The sequence below is a fragment of the Acanthochromis polyacanthus genome, chromosome 21 (assembly GCF_021347895.1).
Source record: "Acanthochromis polyacanthus isolate Apoly-LR-REF ecotype Palm Island chromosome 21, KAUST_Apoly_ChrSc, whole genome shotgun sequence".
Lineage (NCBI taxonomy): Eukaryota > Metazoa > Chordata > Actinopteri > Pomacentridae > Acanthochromis > Acanthochromis polyacanthus.
This window is the reverse complement of record NC_067133.1, coordinates 27,828,106-27,853,048: the sequence shown is the minus strand read 5'-3', so window position 1 is coordinate 27,853,048 and position 24,943 is coordinate 27,828,106. Positions and strand designations below refer to the sequence as shown.

The 24,943-nt window shown below is 42.7% G+C and overlaps 2 protein-coding genes across 3 annotated transcripts in view; one reads left to right on the top strand and one right to left on the bottom strand.

Moving 5' to 3' along the window:
* Positions 1 to 24,943, top strand: part of mfsd13al (major facilitator superfamily domain containing 13a-like) — a 228,316-nt gene that overhangs the window by 58,384 nt on the left and 144,989 nt on the right. The gene's annotated exons all lie outside the window — the stretch shown is intronic.
* gpr139 (G protein-coupled receptor 139) lies at positions 1,266 to 20,235 on the bottom strand. The gene is made up of 2 exons (XM_022202384.2): positions 19,516 to 20,235; positions 1,266 to 6,013 (listed from the first exon to the last, which is right to left on the bottom strand). Exons 1-2 carry the CDS (start codon positions 19,658 to 19,660, stop codon positions 5,037 to 5,039), a joined length of 1,122 nt encoding a protein of 373 aa, XP_022058076.1. The 5' UTR covers positions 19,661 to 20,235; the 3' UTR covers positions 1,266 to 5,036.

Below are 24,943 nucleotides of genomic sequence, written 5' to 3'. Positions count from 1 at the left end.
AATACGTCTTTCTTCTCAATGAAACACTTCAGTGCTGTCCTTTGTTTATCTTTCAAGTTGAATTTTAGCTTCAAATCTTTAAGGGCTGTGGCCAAAGCCGAGTCGAAAGATAACTGTTTATTGTGCGCCGGTTGTTTCTGTCAGAATCGTCAGGCCTCTGTCGTCACTTCGTTACGCCCGCCTTCTGACTCTACACTTCATGTTGATTGGTCCGGCCAGTTTTAGGAGAATCCAGCCTCGAGCCTTATGGAGGGTAACTAGACCCACCCTGGCAGAGAATTAAATTCGTTGCCATGGGTTGTCTAGCGTGGCTAGGCTAATACCATGATGTTCTTTGTAAGTTTTTTTTTAAGTTATATTTTTGGCCTTTTGTTAGCTTTATTTGACGGATCAGTAGAGAAGCAGACAGGAAAGTAGAGAGACGAATGGTGAGAAGACCTGCAGCAAAGGGCAGCAAGCTGGAATTGAACCCAGACCGCTGCATCAGGGACTAGAGCTGTTCACGGGTCATCCACTCAACCTGTTGAGCTACTGGGGCAAGGTGCTCTGTGCTTTTGTGTGGTTTTTGACAATATACTGTACTATCAAGTTTGTGTGTCGCTATACTATGACGACATGACGCTTTGTGTCTTTTTGACAACATATATCAAACTAGGGTGTTTTCGTGTCTTTTTAAAAGTTTTTTTGGCTATGTTGTCAAAACACTCACAAAAACATCATAGTATAGTATGTCGTCAAAAAACACATTTTTCTACTCAAGTTTATATTTTTTCATCATGTTTTTCTTCTTATGTATTATTTATTATTACCTGAACAGATACTATAGTTAAGACCACACAATAAACACGACTAATTTATAGTCCAACAAATTACTGGACTATTTTAAAAGTACAAGCTACAAAACCCAATAAATCCCAAGATTCCTGATTTGATGTATTTATTTATTAAGAATAAGCTGTTTTCAGAAAGTAAAGCTGATTAACATTTATTAGCAATGATAAAAAAGAATGTTTTTAGTTAATTTCAAGCTGTTTTTTTTTTAATGATTGCTGGTTTTCAGCTGCATAAAGACAAAATATAGACACAAAAGATCACAATTTTAGATTCTGAACTATAAACACATATTTATCAGTACAGACCTGCCAGATTTTTTGGTATTTTGTTTTCTGAGTTCAGAAAAGTTGCTTGATATGTTCAAATAAAATAAAACGATTCTACTTTTCAGCTGTAAATAAGAGTGAAAACACACACAGTTCACCAGCAGCTCTCTATCTCAACCCTTCTTTATTTCATTAATCAAAAATATTAGCCAATACTTTTCTGCATACTTTCTCACAGCACAGTAATACTTTACACAATCAATACATTCATTAGGAGGGAAAAAACTGAATTATGCAAGCCTACAGTCACTCTGGTACAGTCGAAAAACACAGCTCTGAAACACTGCCATGAAGAGGTAAAAGACTGCTCCAAAAAAGTTATCGTGTAGAAAATCACAATAAGAAAAATACCAACAGAAATGCTAGAAGCATCAGTTGTACATTCAAGGATATATCGTTATGATAATACTGTGCTGTATGTGACGGATTATAAATACACGTCTGGTTTTTTACATTACAGGTCCTATGGCACGAACACTTTGTAAAGCCTTTTTCTGCCTAATATGAACTGTATTTACACACACACACACACACACACGCGCGATAACACACACTCTGTAGGTGTAAGCAGGTAGAGAGACAGAGAGGATTATCTTTTTAATATCTGGTGGCCTGCACGTGACGCTTCACTTCGGTTTCCCAGCATGCCCACCTCCATCCCTGGAGGCCGAGAGCCGCAGCTTTCTCACACAAATGTCACATTACCATGAGCTGGTCCCCGTTAAGGCGTGAAATGAATGTCATGGCAACACCGGCTCCTCGGCCTGCAGCTGAAAACCTCCTTCTGCACTTCGCTAATGATCAATCTGCTAATTAGGCGACATTGATCAGAATCAAAGCACATATTTGTAAATGTAAGTCTCGTTGACTGATTTCTGATTATCGACCCTCTGGTCAGTCGTCTCCCTTGAATAACAATCGACACCCACCGACTGTCTGATGACAAAAGATGGAGGAGCGTGTAAAAACAGTCTGAGGTGTTCAGTTAACAAAGAAAGAGGACGCAAATTAAGCTAAAAGCGACTTAAAGCGGGAGCAAAGAGAGAGCAGAAGGCAATCACGATTCCCTCGTTCTCTCTGCAATTCTGGAGAAAATCATTTTGGGCGGATAAAAGACTAGTGCAGAGGCTGGTTATGGCCACGTGTGCACAACAGAAATGAAACAGCAGGAGGCTGGATGTTAAAGAAAGAGGTTATTTCTTTTTGAAGTGATGATTGAGGGCAAAAGACTGGAATGAGAAAAACCAACAGCTGCAATCTGTGCAGGTTCAGCACCTGACGAAAAGGCAGGAGGTCTGAGGAAATGTCACTTTTTACAATAAGAACATGCAGACTTTTAGCAAGAATTCCATTCTGCAAATATCTCACAGCACTCAAAAAGAGGTTTAACTACAACTTCAAACAGCTGCAGCTTTGTTTTCTAAGTTTTTCAATCATTTTTATCATTTTTTAAATCTTATGCAGACAGTACTAATATTCTGTCCATAAAATATTAATTCCGTTTCAGCTACGTCCATCTAGACCTCAAATGTGTTCTAAAACTACACACTTTCAGTTTAAATTCATATGTGATGGGGAAAACGGCGATGCAGAAAGCAGTTCAGTGATCTTGTTTCCTTAATGACCAACTCTCAAAGCATAAAATACGATGCACAGCTCAGTATCTTCAGCATTTTCTTGTGGTGTTATCACTACTAAAAAATGTGCCTGGATTTTCTGTCGACAATAAAACCTGCTGCCTCTAATTGCTCACTTCTCCTGGTGAATATTTTTTGAAGATCTTTAAAGACATTTTTGGACATTTGAACAAGTCATAGACTCTGGAGCATGATTTGGGACTTAGTTTCCACATCAGTTTAGGTGTAATTAAAAAGCCAAACACAGCGTTGTGTTTTTGTATTGCTTGTTAGCTTGTTTATCAGCACAATCAAATTAAAACTTTTATTTATTTTCTGCATCAAAATAGTGCCAACAGTTAAATTCTGATTCCGTTTTCATTGTCTCACCACATGAACATATACTTAGCATGTTCTATCTGCGTCTGCTGGGTTTTCTCTGTGGGTTTATACCTTATAAACTGGCTGTAGTTGTGAATGTGCGTGTGAACGGTTAGCATGAACGGGCTGCAGCTCTTTGCAGACTAAAGCAGATATAGCTAACGAACAGATGGAATATAAAATCAAATGCATGAATTTAGATTAAATGCTTTAAACCCTGAACAGTTTCAGGATTTTTTTTCCTCTTCTGTCACATTTATACTCAAATATTTTTGCAAATAAAGTCCTGCACTTCTATGTTAGCAGCACAACCGTAGCTCTTCTTTTTTTTGTGCAGTGCAATGTTATTCCTTTCAATCCCGCTGGGAGATTTTGGAATTCAGAGAGCTAAACCAATTTTATTTTACCTCAGTTATCAAACATTTATTATATGTGGAAGTTAAAACAGATAGATGTTGGGCTAGCAGGCCTATAGATGCTGCCGTTTCTTCATGTCTTAGCGGTGAAGTTGATCCATTTTTTGCTTTAACAGCTGCTTCAGGGAAAAGAAACCACACACATGCATCTGAACAAGAGTTTGGAGGGCACGACTTTATCGGCTACGACAGACACGTCTAACATTCATCAGATTTAAAGCCTAACAAAAAAAAAAAAAAAAAGCTGCGATGCGTCTGATCCCTCCAGGCAGGTATTAGCAGAAATCTGCCCTTTGGCTCAGCTCCACTCTCAGCAGATAGATGAACCCTGTTAATGCCCCGAGGTGTCTGCAGAATGGATGTGCATTGATCTGAGTGTGTGTGAGAGAGTGTGAGTGTGTGTTTCGGTATAAAATGTGACTGAAGCGCCGTCAGCCAGCAGAGATGAAACGTGTCATGGCGGCCCTGAGACCAGATTCACTGCTGCGTCGTGGGACATAAAACTCTGATTTTTGTCTCCTCTCTGTTTCTCTCTCTGCCTCGGCTTCTTAGAAAGCTAAAGGGTTAAAGAGGCATTTAGATACATTCATGATATTCATCCAGGTAATGGCTAACAGTGAGTCCATTAACAGTTATCTGAGGACTATCTACTCACTGCAGAAATTTCCTCATCCTAGTACTGGAAATGTGATTACTAGATTAACAACACCTTGGATCAACACCGACTCCAGGTCGTATTTTTTTTGTCTTGTGTTTTTGCAAAGCTACGTTAACAGTCAAGTCTACCATTAATAGATATTTCACCAACAATAAGCAGAGGGCCTACTTGTCCTACGATGACTTCCATAGCGAGCGCCGACTTGTAGGTGACCTGCGCTGCCGGGATGAACTCACACAAAGTCAGAAAGAGCTGTTCTCTTTCTTAATGACTTCTCTGCATATTAAAGTGGAACTGACAGAGCTTCTCTACGCTGCTGAAGGGGCAGTCGGACGGTGCTCTGCCTGAGAGAATCACCCCTGGAGGGGAGATGTTTGGTGCCCAGACTGAGTCCCAGCAGCTGTTCAAAGCTCTTTGTCGTTGGCAGCAACCGCCGTAAATCTAATGCCTCACTGGGGATTTATCTTGTTGTTTTGTCAGTTTGTATGTTACGAATGGTGACTCACAATCAGTGGTAGATGGTGATTTCCCTTCATCAGTGTGTGCAGGAGTCAGTCAGTCAGTCAGTTTTTTTTTTGCATGGAGGAAACAGTCTGTCAGATGCTGGTTGCTGCTTTGTGAATACTTGATTGAACATGAGAGGCTTCGACGCTCATCTGCTGTTTGCTTTCCCACCTTGTCGTCGTTCAAAGCTAGCTAACCTGCCACCTTCTGACATTTTCAAGGCTCCAAAGTCTCCCATGTTTACGTAGCTGATCGCCACGGAGACAAAGCCTGGATACCTTCCCCAGCGACGGAGGGCGGTTTAGGAGGAGATGCAGATGGGCTTCCCGTTCTTGTCATACTGGTACACCAGCATCTTGATGCAGTGGGAGTTGGCCGGTGAGATCCAGGGACTGCTCGTGATGGAGAAGTTGTGGCTGGCGTAGAACGGCGGCGGCTGCTTCCGGCAGTGGACCAGGGCCCGCAGCACGTTGGCCGCCATGGCACGGAAACGCTTGCTAATGAAGCAGTAGAGGAAGAAGTTGACACCAGTGTTGAGAAGCGCCAGCATGTTGGCCATGTCGGTGAGCATGTGCAGTAGGCGGCCAGCGCTCGACGAGGCCGGCGGGGGCGAGTAGAAGTGGTAGAGGATCATGAGAGTGCGCGGTGCCCACAGAACGGCAAAGATAGAGGTGATGGCGAGGAGGATGGCGGTGGTCTTGCCGGTGGAGTATCCGCGCAGACGGAAACAGCTCCGGCGCCGGCGCAGCTTCCGCACGATGACGGCATTGAGCGAGAAGAAGACGGTGCAGGGCAGGAGGTAGACGGTGGCACAGTGGGCCCAAACCAGGACATGCTGGGCCGCCGTCCTCCTGCTGCTCTCCCCTCCACCTCCTCCAACCCCAGGCAGGCTGTGCCACAGCTCCGGCCACCAGTAGTATGGAGCCGCCGACAGCAAGCAGCCGATGTAGACGGCGAATATCACCCTACGAGTGCGGGCTGGATAGGACACGGTGTGGTAGCGCAGCGGGTGGCAAACGGCGATGTAGCGGTCGATGGTGAGCGGCACGGTGATCCAGATGGAGGTGTGGATGGAGGAGAACTCCAGGACCTGCACGGCGCTGTTCAACGATGGGGGCAGCGGCTTGGCCAAAATAAAATCCTCCAGTATGAAGTCCACGAAAACGATGAGGAGCAGAACGAGGATGTCGGCGGCCGCCAGAGCCAAGAGGTAATTGTAGGAGGACTTCTGACGACGCAGCACTAGCTGGGACAGGATGACCACCGTCAGGATGTTAGCTGATTGAAAGGAGACAGAAAGAGGAAATGATGGAGAATGAAACGGTATGATGAGATGGGAAATGAGCAGGGAGGGAAACAGAGAAACGGAGTGTTAGTAGGCAGGTAATTGGAATGGGAAATTGTCATTCAGGCAGATGAATATAGAACAGTAACAGATGCTGCCAACAACACATGTAGAGGATTTGCATTGGGTGGATGATGTTTCAACACCACTCGAATCAGGCCCAAGCTGAGTGGACTCTTCGCCCCTGTGCCATTTCCTTCCAGTTTAAGCCCACTATATGCAAAAATATCCAGTACTGTCATTGTTCCCAGACAGTGTTTGGCTTGTTTGTGTAGCTCTCCACTCTAATCGGCTCCCTGTTTGTTCCTCCCTTCCCAGTTCATCTGCACCTGCTGTGTAATTCCAGCAGCTCCTGCCTTTGGCCAAATTGTTATCTCTAATAAAGAGTAAAGCCACATCAAAAACAGGAGGGCAAGGTGCAGCATCGCAGGCCCAGCAATCTGCTGGGTTCACTCCTGTCTGCTGTCCTGCCGCCGGCGATTCATCTCCTAAAAGACAACCCAAGGACGCCCATCACTCCCCATCTGCCTCTCTCCGTCTGTCTTTACCCCACTTCCCCAACATGTGGCGTCATGTGCTTTCATCCATGTTGCCATCTTTCATTTATCCCGTCTCTTTTCCAGCGGCAGGTGTAGAGTCCAGGGGGGCATCTAATGTGATTTATCTCACTGATCTCTAGCTTAGCTTAGCTTAGCTTAGCTGCCTCTCAAACACCACGTATGGCATATTATTCCAATGTCGATGAAGTTTCTGGCATACTTAAGAAGCAAGTAAACAAGATAGAGGCTTAACATAACTTTTAATGAATATGTGCATGGAATTTCTTTGATTATTTGTGGAACAAGAATTAATTAAAGCAAATTAAACGGCAGCTTCACACACTAGAACATGTCACTGCTTTCATTTTGAATTTATTTATGTCCTGCAGTTCAGCCGAAAATTTCCAGATTTTTCAAAAAATTTCATGTCACTTTTGGTAGCAGCTGAGTCACGAATGGCTTCAAGCACAGATTTTGTTTTGTTTTTGTCAGAATTTGGTTTAATTTGGCCAATTCTTCAACAGGACATGTAGAACTGAAGCTTAGGTTTCGTTAAGAACTGACACAAAGTCAAAAATCTGATTTCTGAATCTGACAAATTCCACAATTTCTTTTAAAGACCGTAATCTTTTCAATCATGCTGGCAGATTTTAAAGTTCAGAGAGAAACTAATTTTATTTGACCTCAGTTAACAAAACATAGCCTATTGATGCTGCTGTTTCTTCATGTTTTAGCGGTGAAGTTGATCCATTTTTGCTTTAACAGTTGCTTCAGGAATTTGCAGGTGCTCCCAGATGTGGGGCAGAATGATTGATTGACGATTTAACATCATTAACTGATTAAAAAATCGATTTGTGTCCTAAAATATAATAAAAACTTGGTGGATTATCTCAAAGATGGTCCTTAAATTGAGTCAAATGCCAAAATAATCTGAACTCACAGGCATTTGTTAGCTTTTATTGGGAACATTTGGACACCTTTATTTCTGCTGTTCCACACTGGCACTACTGTTCAAAGGTTTGGGGCCATCCAGACAATTTCATGTTTTCCATGAAAACTCACACTTTTATTCATGTGCTAACATAATTAACCACGTCTGATGAACGTCAGCGGGGTTACTGCATTCGGTGCGGTATCTGGCTGGCTGGGTAAGTATGTATGTATGTATGTATGTATGTATGTGGCTATGTATGTGGCTATGTCCGTTCCGATATCTCTGCAAGTGCTGAAGTCAGGATAATCAAACTTGGCACTGAAGATCAGTCTAAGGTCCCCTGCTCAGTTGTGGAGTTACAGGACAGCAGATCAAGTAGGAAGGGAGATACGTACGATGATCAAAATTGATACATATTGCATCATTTGTATAGGGAGGACAGGGTTTTCATCAGTAGAGGGCGGGGTTCTGCCCTCTACTGAGGGCTCGTCTAGTTGCACAATTGTTTTCGGATTATCAGTTAGCCTTTCAACACCATTAGCTAACACAATGTCGGATTAGAACACAGGAGTGATGGCTCCATACACCACTTTATCCTCACTAGGGTCGCGGGGGGTGCTGGGGCCTATCTCAGCTGACTCGGGCGAAGGCAGGGGACACCCTGGACAGGTCGCCAGTCTGTCCCAGGGCTACATATGCAGCCGAACAATCACACTCACATTCATAGCAACAGGCAATTTAGAGTTATCAATTAACCTCAGCATATTTTTGGACTGTGGGAGGAAGCCGGAGTACCCGGAGAAAACACACGTATGCACAGGGAGAACATGCAAACTCCATGCAGAAAGATCCCAGGCCGGGATTTGAACTGGGGATCTTCTTGCTGCAAGGCGAAAGTGCTAACCACTTACTCCACTGTGCAGCCCCTCAGCAATGTGTATTTTTTAAAAATGAGCAGTATGATTTTTGTAGGACATCTCATTAAGACAAACTTCGTAAAGTTTCTCACATATTTGGACTTTCATTTTTTGCAGAGACAAGCTGTTGCACATTATAGTTCTCAATGCGTGTGACATGAAATGTAAAATTCAAAGACTTCTTCTGTATAACCAGAGCTTCTATTTCATGCAGTGCTGTTCAATTATTTAACTAATATTAAAGACACACACAGCAGTGTATCTGCTAACAAAAGTCCTTCAGACAAACTGTTGGAGCCACGTCCAGTCGCTTTCCTCAGACAAAGATCTGTCTAACGTTGCATCATAGCGTCACAGACATTAATGCATTTAGCAGCTGTTATTGTCCGTGTAGTGTGCGTGTGCGTGTGTGCCTGTGTGTGCGTGTGCCCTCTGCAGTAATAGATCTGGGATTGGATTAAAGATGGCAGCTTGGAGTCTGGTACATCACACTTCACAGCCTCAGCCGCTATCAGCTGATTACAAATTACAAAGCTGGCTCCAGATAATGACTGAAGATGTGCAGCAGACAGCACGCACACACATATACATACAAACTCACAGATCGTTAGGGATGCACCAATTCATTAACATCCAATCTATCAATAACCATAAATGAGATGTCAAAGCTGCTTACAAGACTCAACAAGCCAATACACGTGCACTGAGGTGCTGGAGTGCACGAAACCGTTCACCAGGACAGAGCGCTAACTTCTGAGTGCTAATTGCTAACTGCTAACTGCTCCTTGCTTTTATGTCAGCTCTTGCCCGACTGTTGTTGACTCTTTCGCTGCTGCTGGTTTACTTTAGTCTAAACTTGGACTCAGAATTGTGGAACCATCAACGATATGAGGTTTATTTTAACCCTCAGTGTCGTGGCTGTATCTTAGGTTATCATTTATTATCTATTTGCATGTTTTATGTCCTTGTATCTTTGTTGTTTTGAACTATTTCATGTTAGTAGCTCAGCATAACTGTGGAAGCATTTCCAAAAGGTAAAAAAAAAAAACTTCGGAAGACATGTTTACAGCCTGAAAATAAAAATGGAATCACTGATGTGTAAGCTGAGCCAATCAAGCCTTTGACAGTTTATTATCGATGAATATGAAGCAGAAAATTGTAAAAGAGAAGCTGTGTTTTTCAAAAATTTCGATACCCAAATGTCCTCCAGTTCAGGAATGACCCTTGTTGATTATTAGCAAACTTCCCTGACAGTTGTTGATTCATGGAGGTTTATTTTGCTGGTGTTTTGTGTTGATTATTCCATAAAAAAGATGCTGAAATGATGAGTTATGTTTAATAGAAAATCTCATTTATGAGTATTATTATAACTTAGTCTGGCCTCATTCCGGCTGTCAGCTCAGATCTGTTTTTTGGCTTTTCCAGATTGTATACAGATTGATTTTTGAAATTCCATTAGGATTTCCACAGCGACCTGCCGGTATGTTGAAGGACAGAGGTTCTAACCGAGGAGATCATTTATCTCTGAAGTGGCTGGAGTCTATTCCAGCTGACTGAGGGTGAAGGCAGGGGACACCCTGGACAGATCACCACTCTATCACAGGGCTACATATACAGACAAACAATCACACTGGCATTCACATCTAAGGACAATTTAGAATCACCAATTAACCTCAGCATATCTTTGGACTGGGCTACACAGTGGCATGGTGGTTAGCACTTTGGCCTTGCAGCTAAAAGATCCCCAGTTTGCATCCTGGCCTTCCTGGGATCTTTCTGCATAGAGTTTGCATGTTCTCCCTGTACATGTGTGGGTTTTCTCCACGTTCTTCAACTTCCTCCCACAGTCCAAAACATGCTGAGGTTGACTGGTGATACTAAATTGTTTGTACGTATGAGTGTGATTGTTTGTCTCTGTGTATCCCTGTGTTGGAGTGGTCTGTCCAGGCGAACCTTCACCCTAAGTCAGCTGGATAGACTCCATGCCCACTGCGAACCTAATGAGGATTAAGCGGTGTGTAGATAATGGATGGATGGATTTGGACTGTGGGGATGAAGGTGAAGACCCAGAGAAAACCCACACATGCACAGGCAGAACATGCAAATTCCACGTCGAAAGATTCTGGGAAGTCGAGGACGTGAACCGTGAATCTTCTACCTGCAAGGCAACAGCGCTAACCACCAAACCACTGTGCAGCGCATCGACTGCAAATCCAACCGCTTTAATCCATCGCCTCACTTTCTCTGTGACTCTCTCTGCTTGTCTGCTGAACAGAGAGGAGGGAAGCTGTTGGCTGTCACTGGATTGACTTTATTCCGTTTGAGGCAGGGCCCTCCACAGACAAACAAAAGGGATCTGCTGCGAGGTTGACATTTCCATTTAGCCACTGGGTCTTCCATTCACTGCAGCTGACTCCTGGTCTTCAGGTTGTCTCTGGATGGATCAGCTCAGCCTTCAGTGGCTCATGCAGACGCTCGCACAAAAATGCATGCAAACTCTCATCATCTTTCCCTGTTTTCTCCCTCACAAAGGAAGCCCCGGTGTCTCCAGCTGAGAGGGGATTAGAACGACCTGCAGGACAGATGATGGGCTGCTGTGTGTTTGTGCGTCTGTCTCCGTTTGCTTGTGTTTGTGTGTTTGCGCGGTGACCCTTTTGTCTATTTGTGTGGGAGTGCTTTTGTGCCGCCGCTCCCCCCGCTGCTCCTCTAATGTAACGAGGGCGGCTGACGTTGTTTAGCGGGAAAAGAGACGGCACAGCGAGCTCCCTGAGGTGTGTAACGAGGCTGACTCATCCCGCCACTAAAGGGATGCATCAGACGGCTGCCAACAAACCAGTTTAACCCATCAGAACCTGAGGTAGAACACCCTCCAGTCATCAGGCTCTCTCACGGGCCTCATATAAGATTCACAGAAGATTGTAAAAAGGAAATTACGTCCCTCTAAAAGAGAAGGAGCGTCGCAGCATTGCAATTAAGGATTTTCTGTCATTGGAGGGAATTGAGGTACAACGGCTTATCTGGAGGCTAATAGGACCAGAGGAGGAGAGAGGGATGAGAAAATAGATGGAGGGTGAAGGAAACTGTAGTCTGAGGGAAGGTCAGGGAGGGATGGAGGATGGCAGGATTAGAGAGAAGGACCGAGTGAGCCGGACAGTGAGGTGTAGAGGAAACAGAGAGGAGAATATCAAAGCTGGCTTCAAAGGTCACAGCCACTTTGTTCTTCATGACAACCGTTTCCCTTTAGTCTTCTGTAAGTGTCACGCTTTACACAAAGCAGAGCGACTCCTTAATTCTGCGGAACAAAAACCAGCCGCTCATCGCTTCTACCAAGCAACAGAGGAAGAAATGGGATGGTTTTTAAAGCCTGGATGTTACAAATGTAATAACATTAAGGTCATTCCAGAATTGAAGGACATTTGAGTTCCCAAATTTATGAAAAATAAACCTTCTCTTTTATAATTTTCTGCTCCATATTGATCAACAAGAAAAGCAGTACTCATTCCCCTCATATAGCATTGTCAGAAATGTAGCATTTTTTTTTTTTTTTTTCAGAAATGCAAGATTTGTTTATTAGTTATTGGTGATCGGAAATCACAGCAACATAGAATGTGACCATTTAATGTTGATGTACCCTCAAACAAAATGACTTTGAACTGAGTACAGGCATGTGTTATCCATGTGTACTTTATGTACGGACACCGAATCACCTGACCTCAATATGTAGCGGGGGGCGGGAACTGATGGGACTCAGAAACACCCCCACAATTTATTCAATTGTTCCTTGTAGCATTTCTGATGGATAAGTTCTGATAAGTTCACAACAACTGATTTGTAGTCGGATCACAATCATGTGATTGAGCTGACGTATTTTTTCACTTGTTGTCATGGTTACAGTGACGCCGTGCCGCTATCTCACAATGATACAGAAATCTTTAACAATCCATGGATCAAGACTATAAGTTTCATCACTGCCAAAATCTAATCACTTGGTCCTTGTGTCATTTCTGACCTTTCCTGAAAATTTCGTCCAAATCTGTTCATCCATTTTGGAGCAATTTTGCTAACAGATAGACAAACCAATCCCAATCGTCACATAACTCCACCACATTCCTTGTCGGAGTAATAACATATGGGTCATTCCAGAACTGGAGGACATTTGGGCTTCAAATTGTTTGAAAAATAAACCTTCTCTTTTTCAGTTTTCTGCTCCATATTTATCAATAATAAGTAATAAACTATTAAAAGCTTGATTGGCGCAGTTTAAACATTAATGGTTTGATGGTTGTTTACTAATCTTACTCTAATCACAGTAACAGGGTTGCTAATCCATGCTAATGTGATCTTTTTCTCAGCAGTAGAAGCTAGATATTTAGCTAGCTGTTACTGCTGACCAAGAGGACAAACTGACTGATGGAAAACAGTCCAAAGAATGAGTCTGATCCTGATAATATGAGGTAGCGTGAGACATTCAATCAAGGCTGACAATGTTATAAAAATATGGAAAATAGAAGAGAAGTTATAGCTTTGCTCTACTCATTCTTTAGGAAAACTGTCTGATGATGTTAATTCCAGTGTTTCATGTGATTCACTGTTTCGTCTTCTTCTACCAGATGAAAAGGTTATGCTAACTGGTTCCATGCATAATAATTGTTACTAAAATATTATGTTGATTAATTTTTTTCCTCACAATTACAACAGACATCAATGAAAAAATAATACCAAAAAGAGATTTAAATTTAATTTTAATTGTTTTATTTGATATTTAATCTGGTCATCAGGCAGGTGGGACAAGAGAAAAACGGCATTTTAGAGAGAACTCCAGACTTAATTGGTATTTAAACCATTTTTTTTCAAACATTACTTTCTCCTAATTTTTTAGATTTGGTCTCAGGACAAGAAAATTTAAGCAACAACTACATGTATTAGTATTTTGTACATGGATTATTTTAAATTTGATGTGTGGAATGTAAAATGTTCCCCTATTCTGACCCATTTATCTAGATGTGTGTAAAAAAGCAATGTACTGCCAGAGCAACAGTAAGGAAGAGATGTGATGTTTAATATGCACTGTGAGAGAGAAAGCAGCCTTGTAACGATATTGATGCGACTGCAGTGCTCTGCCACCTGCTCACCTCCACACTCATTCATTTTACAGACAGACCACCGAGAGTCAAGGTTTGGAGATGACTGTCCTCACGTCAAGACTGAAGCTGCAGGTTTGTGCTGCTCGTCATGTTGAAAGGGCTCGTAAACAGCGGTAACTGTTAAAAACGTGCCCTTGGCTCTTTTTTTAATGGTACAATTTTGAGAAAACAACAAAAGGTGACGAGAGATGAGAGGAAACAGAACTCACTAAGGAAGAAGGATCTCACCGCCATAGTTATCCTCAGATCGACGTGTTAATGTTCTCTGAAGAACGACAAACCAGTTACAGCAATTTATTGCAATGAACGTCGAAGTTATGTGACGATCAGTGTACGTTTGTTTGTCATTCTGTCTGTCTGTTCTCAACATTACTCAGAAACAAACTCAAGGATTTGGATCAAATTTTCAGGCAAGGTCAGAAATGACACAAGGACCAAGTGATTAGATTTTGGCTGTGATGCGGCTTATAGTCTGGATCCACGGATTTGTTGAAGATTTCATCTGTCGGAAATGATACGACTGAGCAGCCTTGGCGGAGTGCTGCACTCTCCAAGGGCTTTTCTAGTTTTTTCAATATTATTCTAATTATTTATTATCAATTATTTGTGTTTATTACTCTGCTAAGGAATACGGTGTAGTTATGTGACGATCAGTGTTGGTTTATCTGTCTGTCTGTCCGTTAGCAACATTACTGAAAAATGTGAACTCATGAATTTGGACGAAATTTCAGGGAAGGTCAGAAATGACACAAGGACCAAGTAATTCGATTTTGGCAGTGATGCAGCTTATAGTCTGGATCCATGGATTTGTTAAAGATTTCTGTATCATTGCGAGATAGTCACTGTAACCATGACAACAAGTGAGCACTACGTCAGCTGCCTGCTGATGATCACATGATTGTGATTCTGCTACAAATCCACCGCCGTGGACTTATCGGGAATTATCTATTGGAAATGATTCAAGGAACAACTGCTTAAATTTTGGGGTATTTCTGAGTCCCATCAATTTCTGCTGCCCACTACATATTTAGGTCACATGATTCCTTTTGTGGTAGTTTCGTGTCCCATTTTGATAATTTAACGTCTTTTTACATCCCAGTTTGGTTGTTTTTCATCATTTTTTGGTTGTTTTGTGCCCTACTTTGGTCATTTTATGTCTTTATGATTTCATTTAGTGTCTCATTTTGGTTGTTTTATGTCATTTTATGATTAGATTTGGCAGTGATGTGGCTTATAGTTTGGATCCCCAGATTTGTGAAAGATTTCTGTATCATTGTGAGATAACTGCACGGCATCACTAACTATGACAACAAGTGAACACTACATCAGCTGCCTGCTGACGATCACATGATTGTGGTCCTACTACAAATCCACGGCTGTGGACTTTTTGGAATTTATCCATTGGAAATTGTGCAAGAACCAGTTGAATAAATTGTGGGGTGTTTCTGAGTCCCATTAATTCCCGCCACCTGCTACATATCCAAGTCACATGATTCGGTATCCGTACATAATGTACACATGCATAACCTGTACTCATTGCAAGGTCATTTTGTCTGTGGGTACATCTATATTAAATGGTCATATTCTATGGTGCCATGATTTATGCCACAAATTTTTTCAAGATCTGTCGAAGATGATACGACTGCACTCTCTGAGTGCTTTTCTTGTTTAGTTTGCTGTGTTTTCAGCATTTTCATCAAACAAAGTCAGCTCTGTGACAGCACATCTCTGATTTATTGCCTGAAACAACACCTCCCCCGTCCTCTCTGGCTCGTCCTCCTCTCCTTCCTCAAACTGCAGACTGGAGACAAAACTCACAATCCCAACCTGCCTCCGTTCGATTTGCTGCTTTACTTCCCCCACACACCGTCGCATCCCTTCCTTCAGTCTGCTCCAGCTAATCTCAAACTCTGCTTTCAGAGTGATAGGATCTGTTAACGAGGCCCGTCCTGTCGCAGCTGAAGATTGACAGATCAATAGTTCAAACTGAAAATCAATGAGACCCATCTCTTCATTAAGTAGCGGCTGACACCTGGCCTACACCGCGATGTAGAAGAAGGGGTTGTTAGCGCGGAACATTCCCGACCTTTTCCCCTTGGATGGGCAGATAATTGGGAGCTGGACGAGATGTTCTCCGACTAGTGGCACCTTCGACTGCTGAACAGACACACAGAAGCTTCAGATCCCGAGAGCCTCATATGAAGCGACTCAGTGTGTGCATTCGTTCTGTTGTCCACATCTCGAATCCAAACAATCACCAATTTGTCCAACACTTGGCGACACCTGAGCCAGTCTTGGTCCACTGAAAGCTTGACAAGAACCCAACACACACTCGGCTTGTCGCTATTTTACTGTGCATAAAACTTAAATGTTTTTTTTATTCGAAGGTTTGGTTAAAATATTTGCATGGAAACTTGCAGAAAGTTATTAATTTTTTGGGTGCCTACGTAGTTAGCAGCTAATGTACATTAGACCATTTTAAGATAATACTTTTCTCACAATGTTCACAATGTCAAAAATGTACGACATAAAAGAAAATATTTGAAGAAAATAATGCATCTCAAGAGACTCATTCTGCTATTACTAACCAGTTAAATTCATATTTTTAGGACATATTTTTCTACTTATATTTTGAGGACATAATTTTTACTTTAGTTTATATTTTTAGGTCATATTTTTTGTACTTAAATTTATATTTTAGGTTATATTTTTCTACTTAGATTTATATTTTTAGGATATTTTTTTTACTTATATTTTTTGGACATATTTTTCTACGTATATTTTCAGGTCATTTTTTTCTGTCTGTGTTTATATTCTTAGGACTTGTTTTTCTACTTATATTTTTAATTTTAGGTCATATTTTTCTACTTGTTTGATGTTTTTGTCATATTTTTTATGCAACATTATATTTTTAAGACTTCTATTCCAAATATGTTTATATATCTTATATTGTTATATTTCTGCAACTGTAACATCAACTATTTCTACTCGAGAATCAATGAAATATTTCTGATTCTGATGAATGTAATCTTGGTATTTTTAATAACTGAGTGCATCAGCGGCTTTGTGTCCTGCTACCCCGTCTTGGAGATTCTTTATCAGCACATTTTGCAGATCATTCAGATGCACAGGTATTTAAGCAGCACTAAAGCAGGACGGTGGCTTGTTTCAGCTGATTTAAAATGGGAAGCAGCTGTTGGCTTGTTGCACATGTGCTCTACTGTAAAGCAGCAGGCCGTCACCTCTGGATCGTCCCGGGGAGGCAGCAGCTCCTTCTTTGTGCTGCTTGCTATGCGACCACACGTCTGCTCTGTCTCTCTCGAGCAGTGAGCACAGAGAGACCGAGTTAGCGATTAATTAAAAATGTGGCAATTCGTTTCAGCTCCGTCGTCTGCAGCAGGCTCAGAGCTGCTACTTCACTGCCTCGGCTGTTATTAATCTCTTTCTCTATTAGGGGTCTGATCTCTTAACTCCACCGTTCGCCTTCTTCTGGATGTCCTTGTCTTCTTCTTTCCAGTTCATCATTTCCACAGGTCACTCTGTAATCTCTCCCCACCACTTGACTTGCCTAAACCCTTTTCTCATCGCCTTCCCTCATCTCGCTTTGCACCCTCGAAGCTCTCGATGCGACCTTTCTCCGTCTGCAGGTCGGGGGTTTCCTGTCGCTGCTGCTAATGAAACACAGTCTGATCGTCGGAATAGCAGCCTCGCTCCACCGCCAGCGTTTCATTTGTGCAGGTCTGTAGGTCACGCTACTACTACTCACACATGCTGTGCTCATGAAACATTCATGATTCAGCTTGAGTGGAACGAGCTGTGTCATTATGATTGAATAAGTCAAACTCGCTGCTGCACTCAGCTACTGTAGAACTGCCTCGCACTCTCCACTTATTGTTACTCAGTGATTAAACAAACAGCATTTGTAAAGACGACTTAGCAGCAGCAGAATGAAATGAAACTCCAGCTCTGCTGTCCAGAAATCGTTTGGGGAGGTTTGATCGAAAAGGAAGACTTTAACACAAACCTCTGGGGCAACTGCAGTCTTGGCACACAAAAGCTTTTCACTTTGCAATGCAGATTTGTTTTGAAGCAGAGCGGCTTATGTTGCTGATAACATCTCCTTCAAGTCTTCATCAAGGAAAAAGGTTCAGAGTTTAAGGATATTGGGTATAAGGCACTTCTTGTTTATCTTAAATCAACCATCCATTTATTATCTGTACAACACTTGATCCTCATTAGAGTCATGGGGGACTGGAGTCTACTTAAGGTGAAGGCGGGTTCACACTCGCATTCACACCTACAGACAATTTAGAATCATCATTTAACCTCAGCATGTTTTTGGTCTGTGGTAGGAAGCCGGAGAACCCAGAGAAACCCCAGTAGGGAAAACATGGAAACTCAATGCAGAAAGATCCCAGGCCAGGACGTTTGATTGGTTAGCATTTTTGCCTTGCAGCTAAAGATCCCCAGTTCATGTACCGGCCTTACAGGGATTTTTCTGCATGGAATTTCCATGTTCTCCTTGTGCATGCGTGGGTTTTCTCTAGGTTCAGTCCAAAAACATGCTGACGTTAATTGGTGATTCTAAATCGTCCGCAGGTGTGAATGCGAGTGTGACTGTTTGTCTGCACAGTAGGTCCTTGCTTAAGATGTCCTCGACCTACGGCATTTCGTGGTCACCTCACCATCTCCCATAAATTTATTAAGAAAGTCTTGTTTGATCAGTCCGATGTACGGCATTTGCGACAAATTTGACGCGGGAACTAGTTGCCGAGCGGTGCAAACGAATATATCATCACACGGAGGGCGGCTTTGTTTACATTCACCGATTGTATACCAAATTGGATTGTGCTACATTGGCTTTCTTTCATTTGTGTTGTTTTTTTTGGAAAATTTTTGCCTTTCATCATGGCTCCCAAGTCAGACTTTTGTCTGGTCAGATTATGATTTTGAGACTGTGTTTGCGTAGGTCAGTGACATAGGTACTTATGTACAAATGTGGGTTCTGACTTACGGTCATAAGTCGAGACCCCCCTGTATATGTAGGCCTGTGATAGACTGGTGACTTGTCCAAGGTGTCCCCTGCCTTCAACTGAAGTCAGCCGAGATAGACTCCAGCCACCCGTAACCCTAATGAGGATTAAGTGACGTATAGATAATGGATGGATGGATGGAATTTGTGCTTGATGTAGTTTGATTTCAGAATGAGTCCAGTATTTCAGTGATGGGTTAAACAGATTCCAATCTTTTCCTCTTTCATCTGACCTCCAGCTTTTCCATCTCCCTCTTTTATACCCGCGCTCATATACGCGCCACTTTGCTGCTCTGTGTGAGACCAGGTCAGCACTCATAGATCACACAGCAGGACGGAGGCAGTAAATGGGTCTGACAGTGACTGTGAATGGACTAATCATTCAACGGTAAAGACACAAGGAGGAGGCGTCATTAATTCAGGTCATAGAGAGAGACACATCTATCACTGAGGTCAAAGCCACAATCATCACTCACAGGTTGTCACACAAACATATAAGCGCAGAAACTCAGATGAATAAAAATCAAAACGTGTTTTATTTTGTAGCTTTGCAAGATTTCTGAACAGATTTAATAATGTTCTGCACATCTCTCCGTCTTGAGCGCGAAAATATCTGCAAGAAACTCCAGACAGACACATAGGAGCAACGTACGCATGCACGAGTGACAGCCACAAGGTCAGAATGACAAATCAACAGTATGTGTGCACATAGTGACAGCTGTGCACGAAGCACCCAGGTCTGCAGACAAGTGGGCAACAAATGCAGACACAACACACAAAACTCCTGCAAACCACCAAACGAAAGCTCCAAATTGCCAAATTAACTCAGAATTGCTCGTGACACACGCATTTATGTGCACGTCTCTTACCCGGCAGGCCAAGGCAGAGCAGGACGCTGTAGTAGATGACGGGCAGTGGTCCGAGAGGGCATCCCTGGGCAACCTCGGAGGGATTCTGCCCGCTCCAGGTGCTGCCGTTTGGGGAAGAAACGGGGAAGATGTGGCTGTGCTCCATGGCCTCTTTCCTTGTCCTCTTCCTCAGCTGAGCTCAGTGTCAAGAAGCCCGAGCAGCAATCAAAGCGCCCGGTAGCCGGTTCGGGAGAGAGGCTGCTCCGTCCTTGGGTGCCAATCAGCATGAGTGTTTGCACGCGAACGTTTGCACAAGACAGCAAGGTTGAGTGTTGCGAGAAAGGAGGGAAGAATGGGAAGAGATGGAAGCAGCAAATGAAAAAGGGGAAAGAGATGTGAGGGATGATGTGTGTTAGTAGGTGACGGAGAGGAAGGCGGCGAGGAGAGCTGAGAGGGAGGCGTGAAGAGGTGAGTGTGAAGGTAGAAGTGGAGAGGGGAGGATGCTGCCTGAGTGTGAGAGGAGGAGGAATGAGAGCGAGTCGAGAGCACAGCGGGAGGAGGAGGAGAGAGATAGAGGGAGGGAAGGAGGAGAGAGAGAGAGAAAGAGAGAGGACAGAGAGATAATAAAACTGATGAGGAGACAGATGTGACAGATGAGAGCAGATAAATGAGTCGGCGGTGGAAGAAGATGGAGAGCGTTCACCCTGTTTGTTTTGAGTCAACGTGTCTCTTTGCTGCTGGTGTTTGATTCAGTCTGAACATGAATCCTTTGCCACCACATAGAGGACGATGACATGTGAGTGTGTTTGGAGGTGTTTGTTGCAGCTGCTCGGTCTAATCCATGCAGTGTGAAGTGTCTGTATCTCAAGATAAAATGTACCAAAAACACTGAAAAACACAAATATTCACATTTTAGTTTGTGGTTTATTAGCTGGACTGAGATTGACAGCAGAGCAGTGACTGTCAGTTATTACTCTATCAAGGAACACGGTGGAGTTATGTGACGATTGGCGTCTGTCTGTCTGTCTGTTAGCAACATTACTCACAAACGGACCAACGGATTTTGAGGAAGGTCAGAAATGATACAAGGAACAAGTGATTAGATTTTGGCAGTGATGCGGCTTATAGTCTGGATTCTACTCCACTGCATTCACCTGATGTGCTGCAATCTCCATACACCATTTATCAGAGCTCAAAACAAAACTGTATAAACAGAAAGAGAAGTCAGATTTCAACTCTCGGATGGTCCTTGAACTACTCACTCCACCATCCACATCTAAGCTGCACTGAACTCACTTCATTATACGTGTCTCATTTAAAAATGATAAAAAATAAACCACTTATAGCACCCAGATTTGACGAAAAGCAGAAAATTCAGCCCATCTCAGTGCAACCAAAAAGCCTTGAGTGATTCAATTGCAACCAACAGTCACTTGATTCAGGGACTTTTCAGCTGAAATTGGCTGAACTGCAGGCAGTGCTTACACAAAGTATGGAAGTTAAAAATGTTAATAATCAACAAAATATCTACAGTTTTTTTTTTTTACAGAATTGATTAAACTTTTAGACACTTGAAAAATTGTTGTACATGTTGATTTCAAGTTTTTCTTTTTATATTTTTAATACATAACTAGAAAAGCACTCAGAGAGTGCAGACCTCCGCCAAGGATAGAGAAGAAAACAGAAAACCCATGCAGAAGGTCAGATCATGAGCTGGAATCAAACCTGCATCTCTGACACAGTTCTGTTTACGAATCACCTTCTTAACCAGTTGAGCTATCTAGACACCTTGCTCCAATTTGTTGGACGACATACTAACCTATGATGTTTTTGTCATATTTTGGACCATATACTAAAACATACTAAAAAATTCAAAGTGATCCAGAATCCAGGATCCTTTCTGGATTGCCACCAAAATTAAATCAGCTCTTCCTCTTACCATAGTCTACACCCCCTCAAAATTTCATCTGAATCTGCCCAGGCGTTTTTGAGTTATCTTGCTAACAGAGAGACAGACACACAAACGCCGGGTGTCACATAACCTCCTTGGCGGAGGTAATCAGAGAAACTAAATTTCTCCTTTTTAAAAAATCATTGACTCACTATAATATACACTGCCTTTCCAATAAATAGTCGCTGGCTTCTACAATTTTACAGCATTTATTTCTGTCCAGAGTTGCATTCATTTTCTACCAAGATCTTCTACTGATGATGGGAGAGTCAGACAAAGTCTTCTCCAGAACATCCCAAAGATTCTCAGTGGGGCTGAGGTCTGGACTCTGTGGAGGACAATCCATCTCATGCTCCCTGATCCACTCATTCTCAATGTGAGCCCCATGAATCCTGGCATCATCATCTTGGAACATGTCCATGAACATCAGGGAAGAAAAACTCCACTGATGTAAAGACCTGGTCATTCAGTATCTTCAGGTATCAGCTGACCTCATTCTTTGGGAACATAACGTTGCTGAACCTGACCAACCCCAGATCATAACTCTAACCCCCACAGGCTGGTAGACACTAGACATGATGAGTTCATCACTTCATCTCTCTGGAACAGGGTAAATCTGGACTCATCAGACCACATGCCTTTTTCCATTGCTCCAGAGTCCAATCTTTAAACTCCATAGCAAACTGAAGCCTTTGTTTCCTGATTAGCCTCACTGATCAGTGGTTTCCTTAGAGCTACAGCTGTTTCGTCCCAATCCTTTGAGTTCCCTTCACAATGTGTGGAAATGTTCTTACTTTCACTATTAAACATAGCTGTGAGTTCTACTGTTGATTTCCTACCATCATCTAAGAGTTTGTTCCAACCACAGATGATGGTTCTCCACTATCTTTCAGGTTTTAATAATAAATTCAACAAAAATAGAAACGCAACACTTTTGTTTTTGCTCCCATTATTTATGAGATGAACTCAAAGATTTAAAACTTTTTCCACATACACAAAATCACCATTTCTCTCAAATATTGTTCACAAATCTGTCTAAATCTGTGATAGTGAGCACTTCTCCTTTGCTGAGATAATCCATCCCACCTCACAGGTGTGCCATATCAAGATGCTGATTAGACACCATGATTAGTGCACAGGTGTGCCTTAGACTGCCCACAATAAAAGGACACTCTGAAAGGTGCAGTTTTATCACACAGCACAATGCCACAGACGTGGCAAGATTTGAGGGAGCGTGCAATTGGCATGCTGACAGCAGGAATGTCACCCAGAGCTGTTGCTCGTGTATTAAATGTTCATTTCTCTACCATAAGCCGTCTCCAAAGGTGTTTCAGAGAATTTGGCAGTACATCCAACCAGCCTCACAACCACAGACCACGTGTAACCACACCAGCCCAGGACCTCCACATCCAGCATGTTCACCTCCAAGATGGTCTGAGACCAGCCACTCAGACAGCTGCTGAAACAATCGGTTTGCATAACCAAAGAATTTCTGCACAAACTGTCAGAAACCGTCTCAGGGAAGCTCATCTGCATGCTCGTCGTCCTCATCGGGGTCTCCACCTGACTCCAGTTCGTCGTTGTAACTGACTTGAGTGGGCAAATGCTCACATTGGATGGTGTCTGGCACGTTGGAGAGGTGTTCTCTTCACGGATGAATCCCGGTTTACACTGTTCAGGGCAGATGGCAGACAGCGTGTGTGGTGTCGTGTGGGTGAGCGGTTTTCTGATGTCACTGTTGTGGATGGAGTGTCCCATGGTGGCGGTGGGGTTATGGTATGGGCAGGCGTCTGTTATGGACGAAGAACACAGGTGCATTTCATTGATGGCATTTTGAATGTACAGAGATACCGTGTCGAGATCCTGAGGCCCATTGTTGTGCCATTCATCCAAGAACATCACCTCATGTTGCAGCAGGATAATGCACGGCCCCATGTTGCAAGGATCTGTACACAATTCTTGGAAGCTGAAAACGTCCCAGTTCTTGCATGGCCAGCATACTCACCGGACATGTCACCCATTGAGCATGTTTGGGATGCTCTGGATCGGTGTATACGACAGCGTGTACCAGTTCCTGCCAATATCCAGCAACTTGGCACAGCCATTGAAGAGGAGTGGGCACACATGTGCACTAATCATGGTGTCTAATCAGCATCTTGATATGGCACACCTGTGAGGTGGGATGGATTATCTCAGCAAACGAGAAGTGCTCACTATCACAGATTGAGACAGATTTGTGAACAATATTTGAGTGAAATGTTGATATTGTGTATGTGGAAAAAGTTTTAGATCTTTGAGTTCATCTCATAAATAATGGGAGCAAAAACAAAAGTGTTGCGTTTATATTTTTGTCGAGTGTACGTTGGACGGTTCTTAAACTGATTTTAGTAGTTTCAGAAATCTCTTTAGTTGTTTTCTTTGCTTGATGCAGGCCAATAATTTGACCCTTCTGAGACAGATTAACATCCTTTCCATGACCACAGGATATGTCTTCCAACATGGTTGTTTAAGAAATGAGAAGCTCCTCACTGCATCAGCTATAGGGTTAAAGAAGTTGTTGCAGCTGAAACTTATTCATCACTGCAGTAATTATCCAATGGAAGGCTCCTATCTATTTGCTTTGTTAAATCCAAGTGGTGACTTTTTTTGGACAAGCAGTGTATATACTAGCTATATATACATTTCTAGCTGTTTCCATGCATTTTGCAATACAATGTGGCGACAGTGGGAAAAAAACATGTAATGAAAGAGTTCAACATTTAAAAACACCATAAACTGCATCCTCCAACACTTCACGACGATTTAATTAGCACCTTTCTCCAGCACCGTTATTAGAAACTTAACTTCTAACCTTCTTGTACCTGCAGGTTAACTGGTTAATTGAGTCATCCATGTAGTGAACTGGTGCTGGGGAAATCTCTTGCAGAATAAAGTAGATAAAGCCACTGGTTGGATGGATTAGTTACAGCCACGTGTTCTTAATAAACTGATTAGCTGCCTCACTGTTCACCTGCTGAGGTGTTTATTTCTCAGCTTCCTCTGTGAGTGATTTCTGAGTCATTTTCCCACCTTCTTCCTCAGCACATGATGAAAAGATCTGTCCTATTTCTTGTTCTGTACGAATGTGAACGCACAGTTACAGAACCTTCCAGCGCAGAAAGCTTCAGAGCAGTTCTGGCACTGGTACAGCGAAGCTTCACGGCTGTTCTGAGCGCCGTCAGCTCTCCACAGGTCTGAGGAAATCACACAGAGAGCCACACTCTGCCCATTTCTGCTGTCAGTACATCTTTTAAAAGGTAGAGCACGGTGCTGCGATGAGGGCCGCAGGGCAGATGAGATTAAAGAGTCTCACACAAAGAAAGAAAGAAAAGGAAAAAAAACGAGCCGGTGGAGCTTCACACTCGCTTTAAGCTTCATTTCTGGGATTTCTGGGGTCTGGAGCTGAGTGAGAATTTGCCCAGTGATGGCTGAAATGTTTCTGATCGGACGGTAAATGCG

Excerpts from the sequence above, each read along its gene's own strand:
- gpr139 (XM_022202384.2), bottom strand. The coding sequence starts at position 19,660 with ATGGAGCACAGCCACATCTTCCCCGTTTCTTCCCCAAACGGCAGCACC. Across the intron at positions 6,014-19,515 it reads GCTCTGCCTTGGCCTGCCGG|CTAACATCCTGACGGTGGTC; the intron begins GTAAGAGACGTG and ends CCTTTCAATCAG.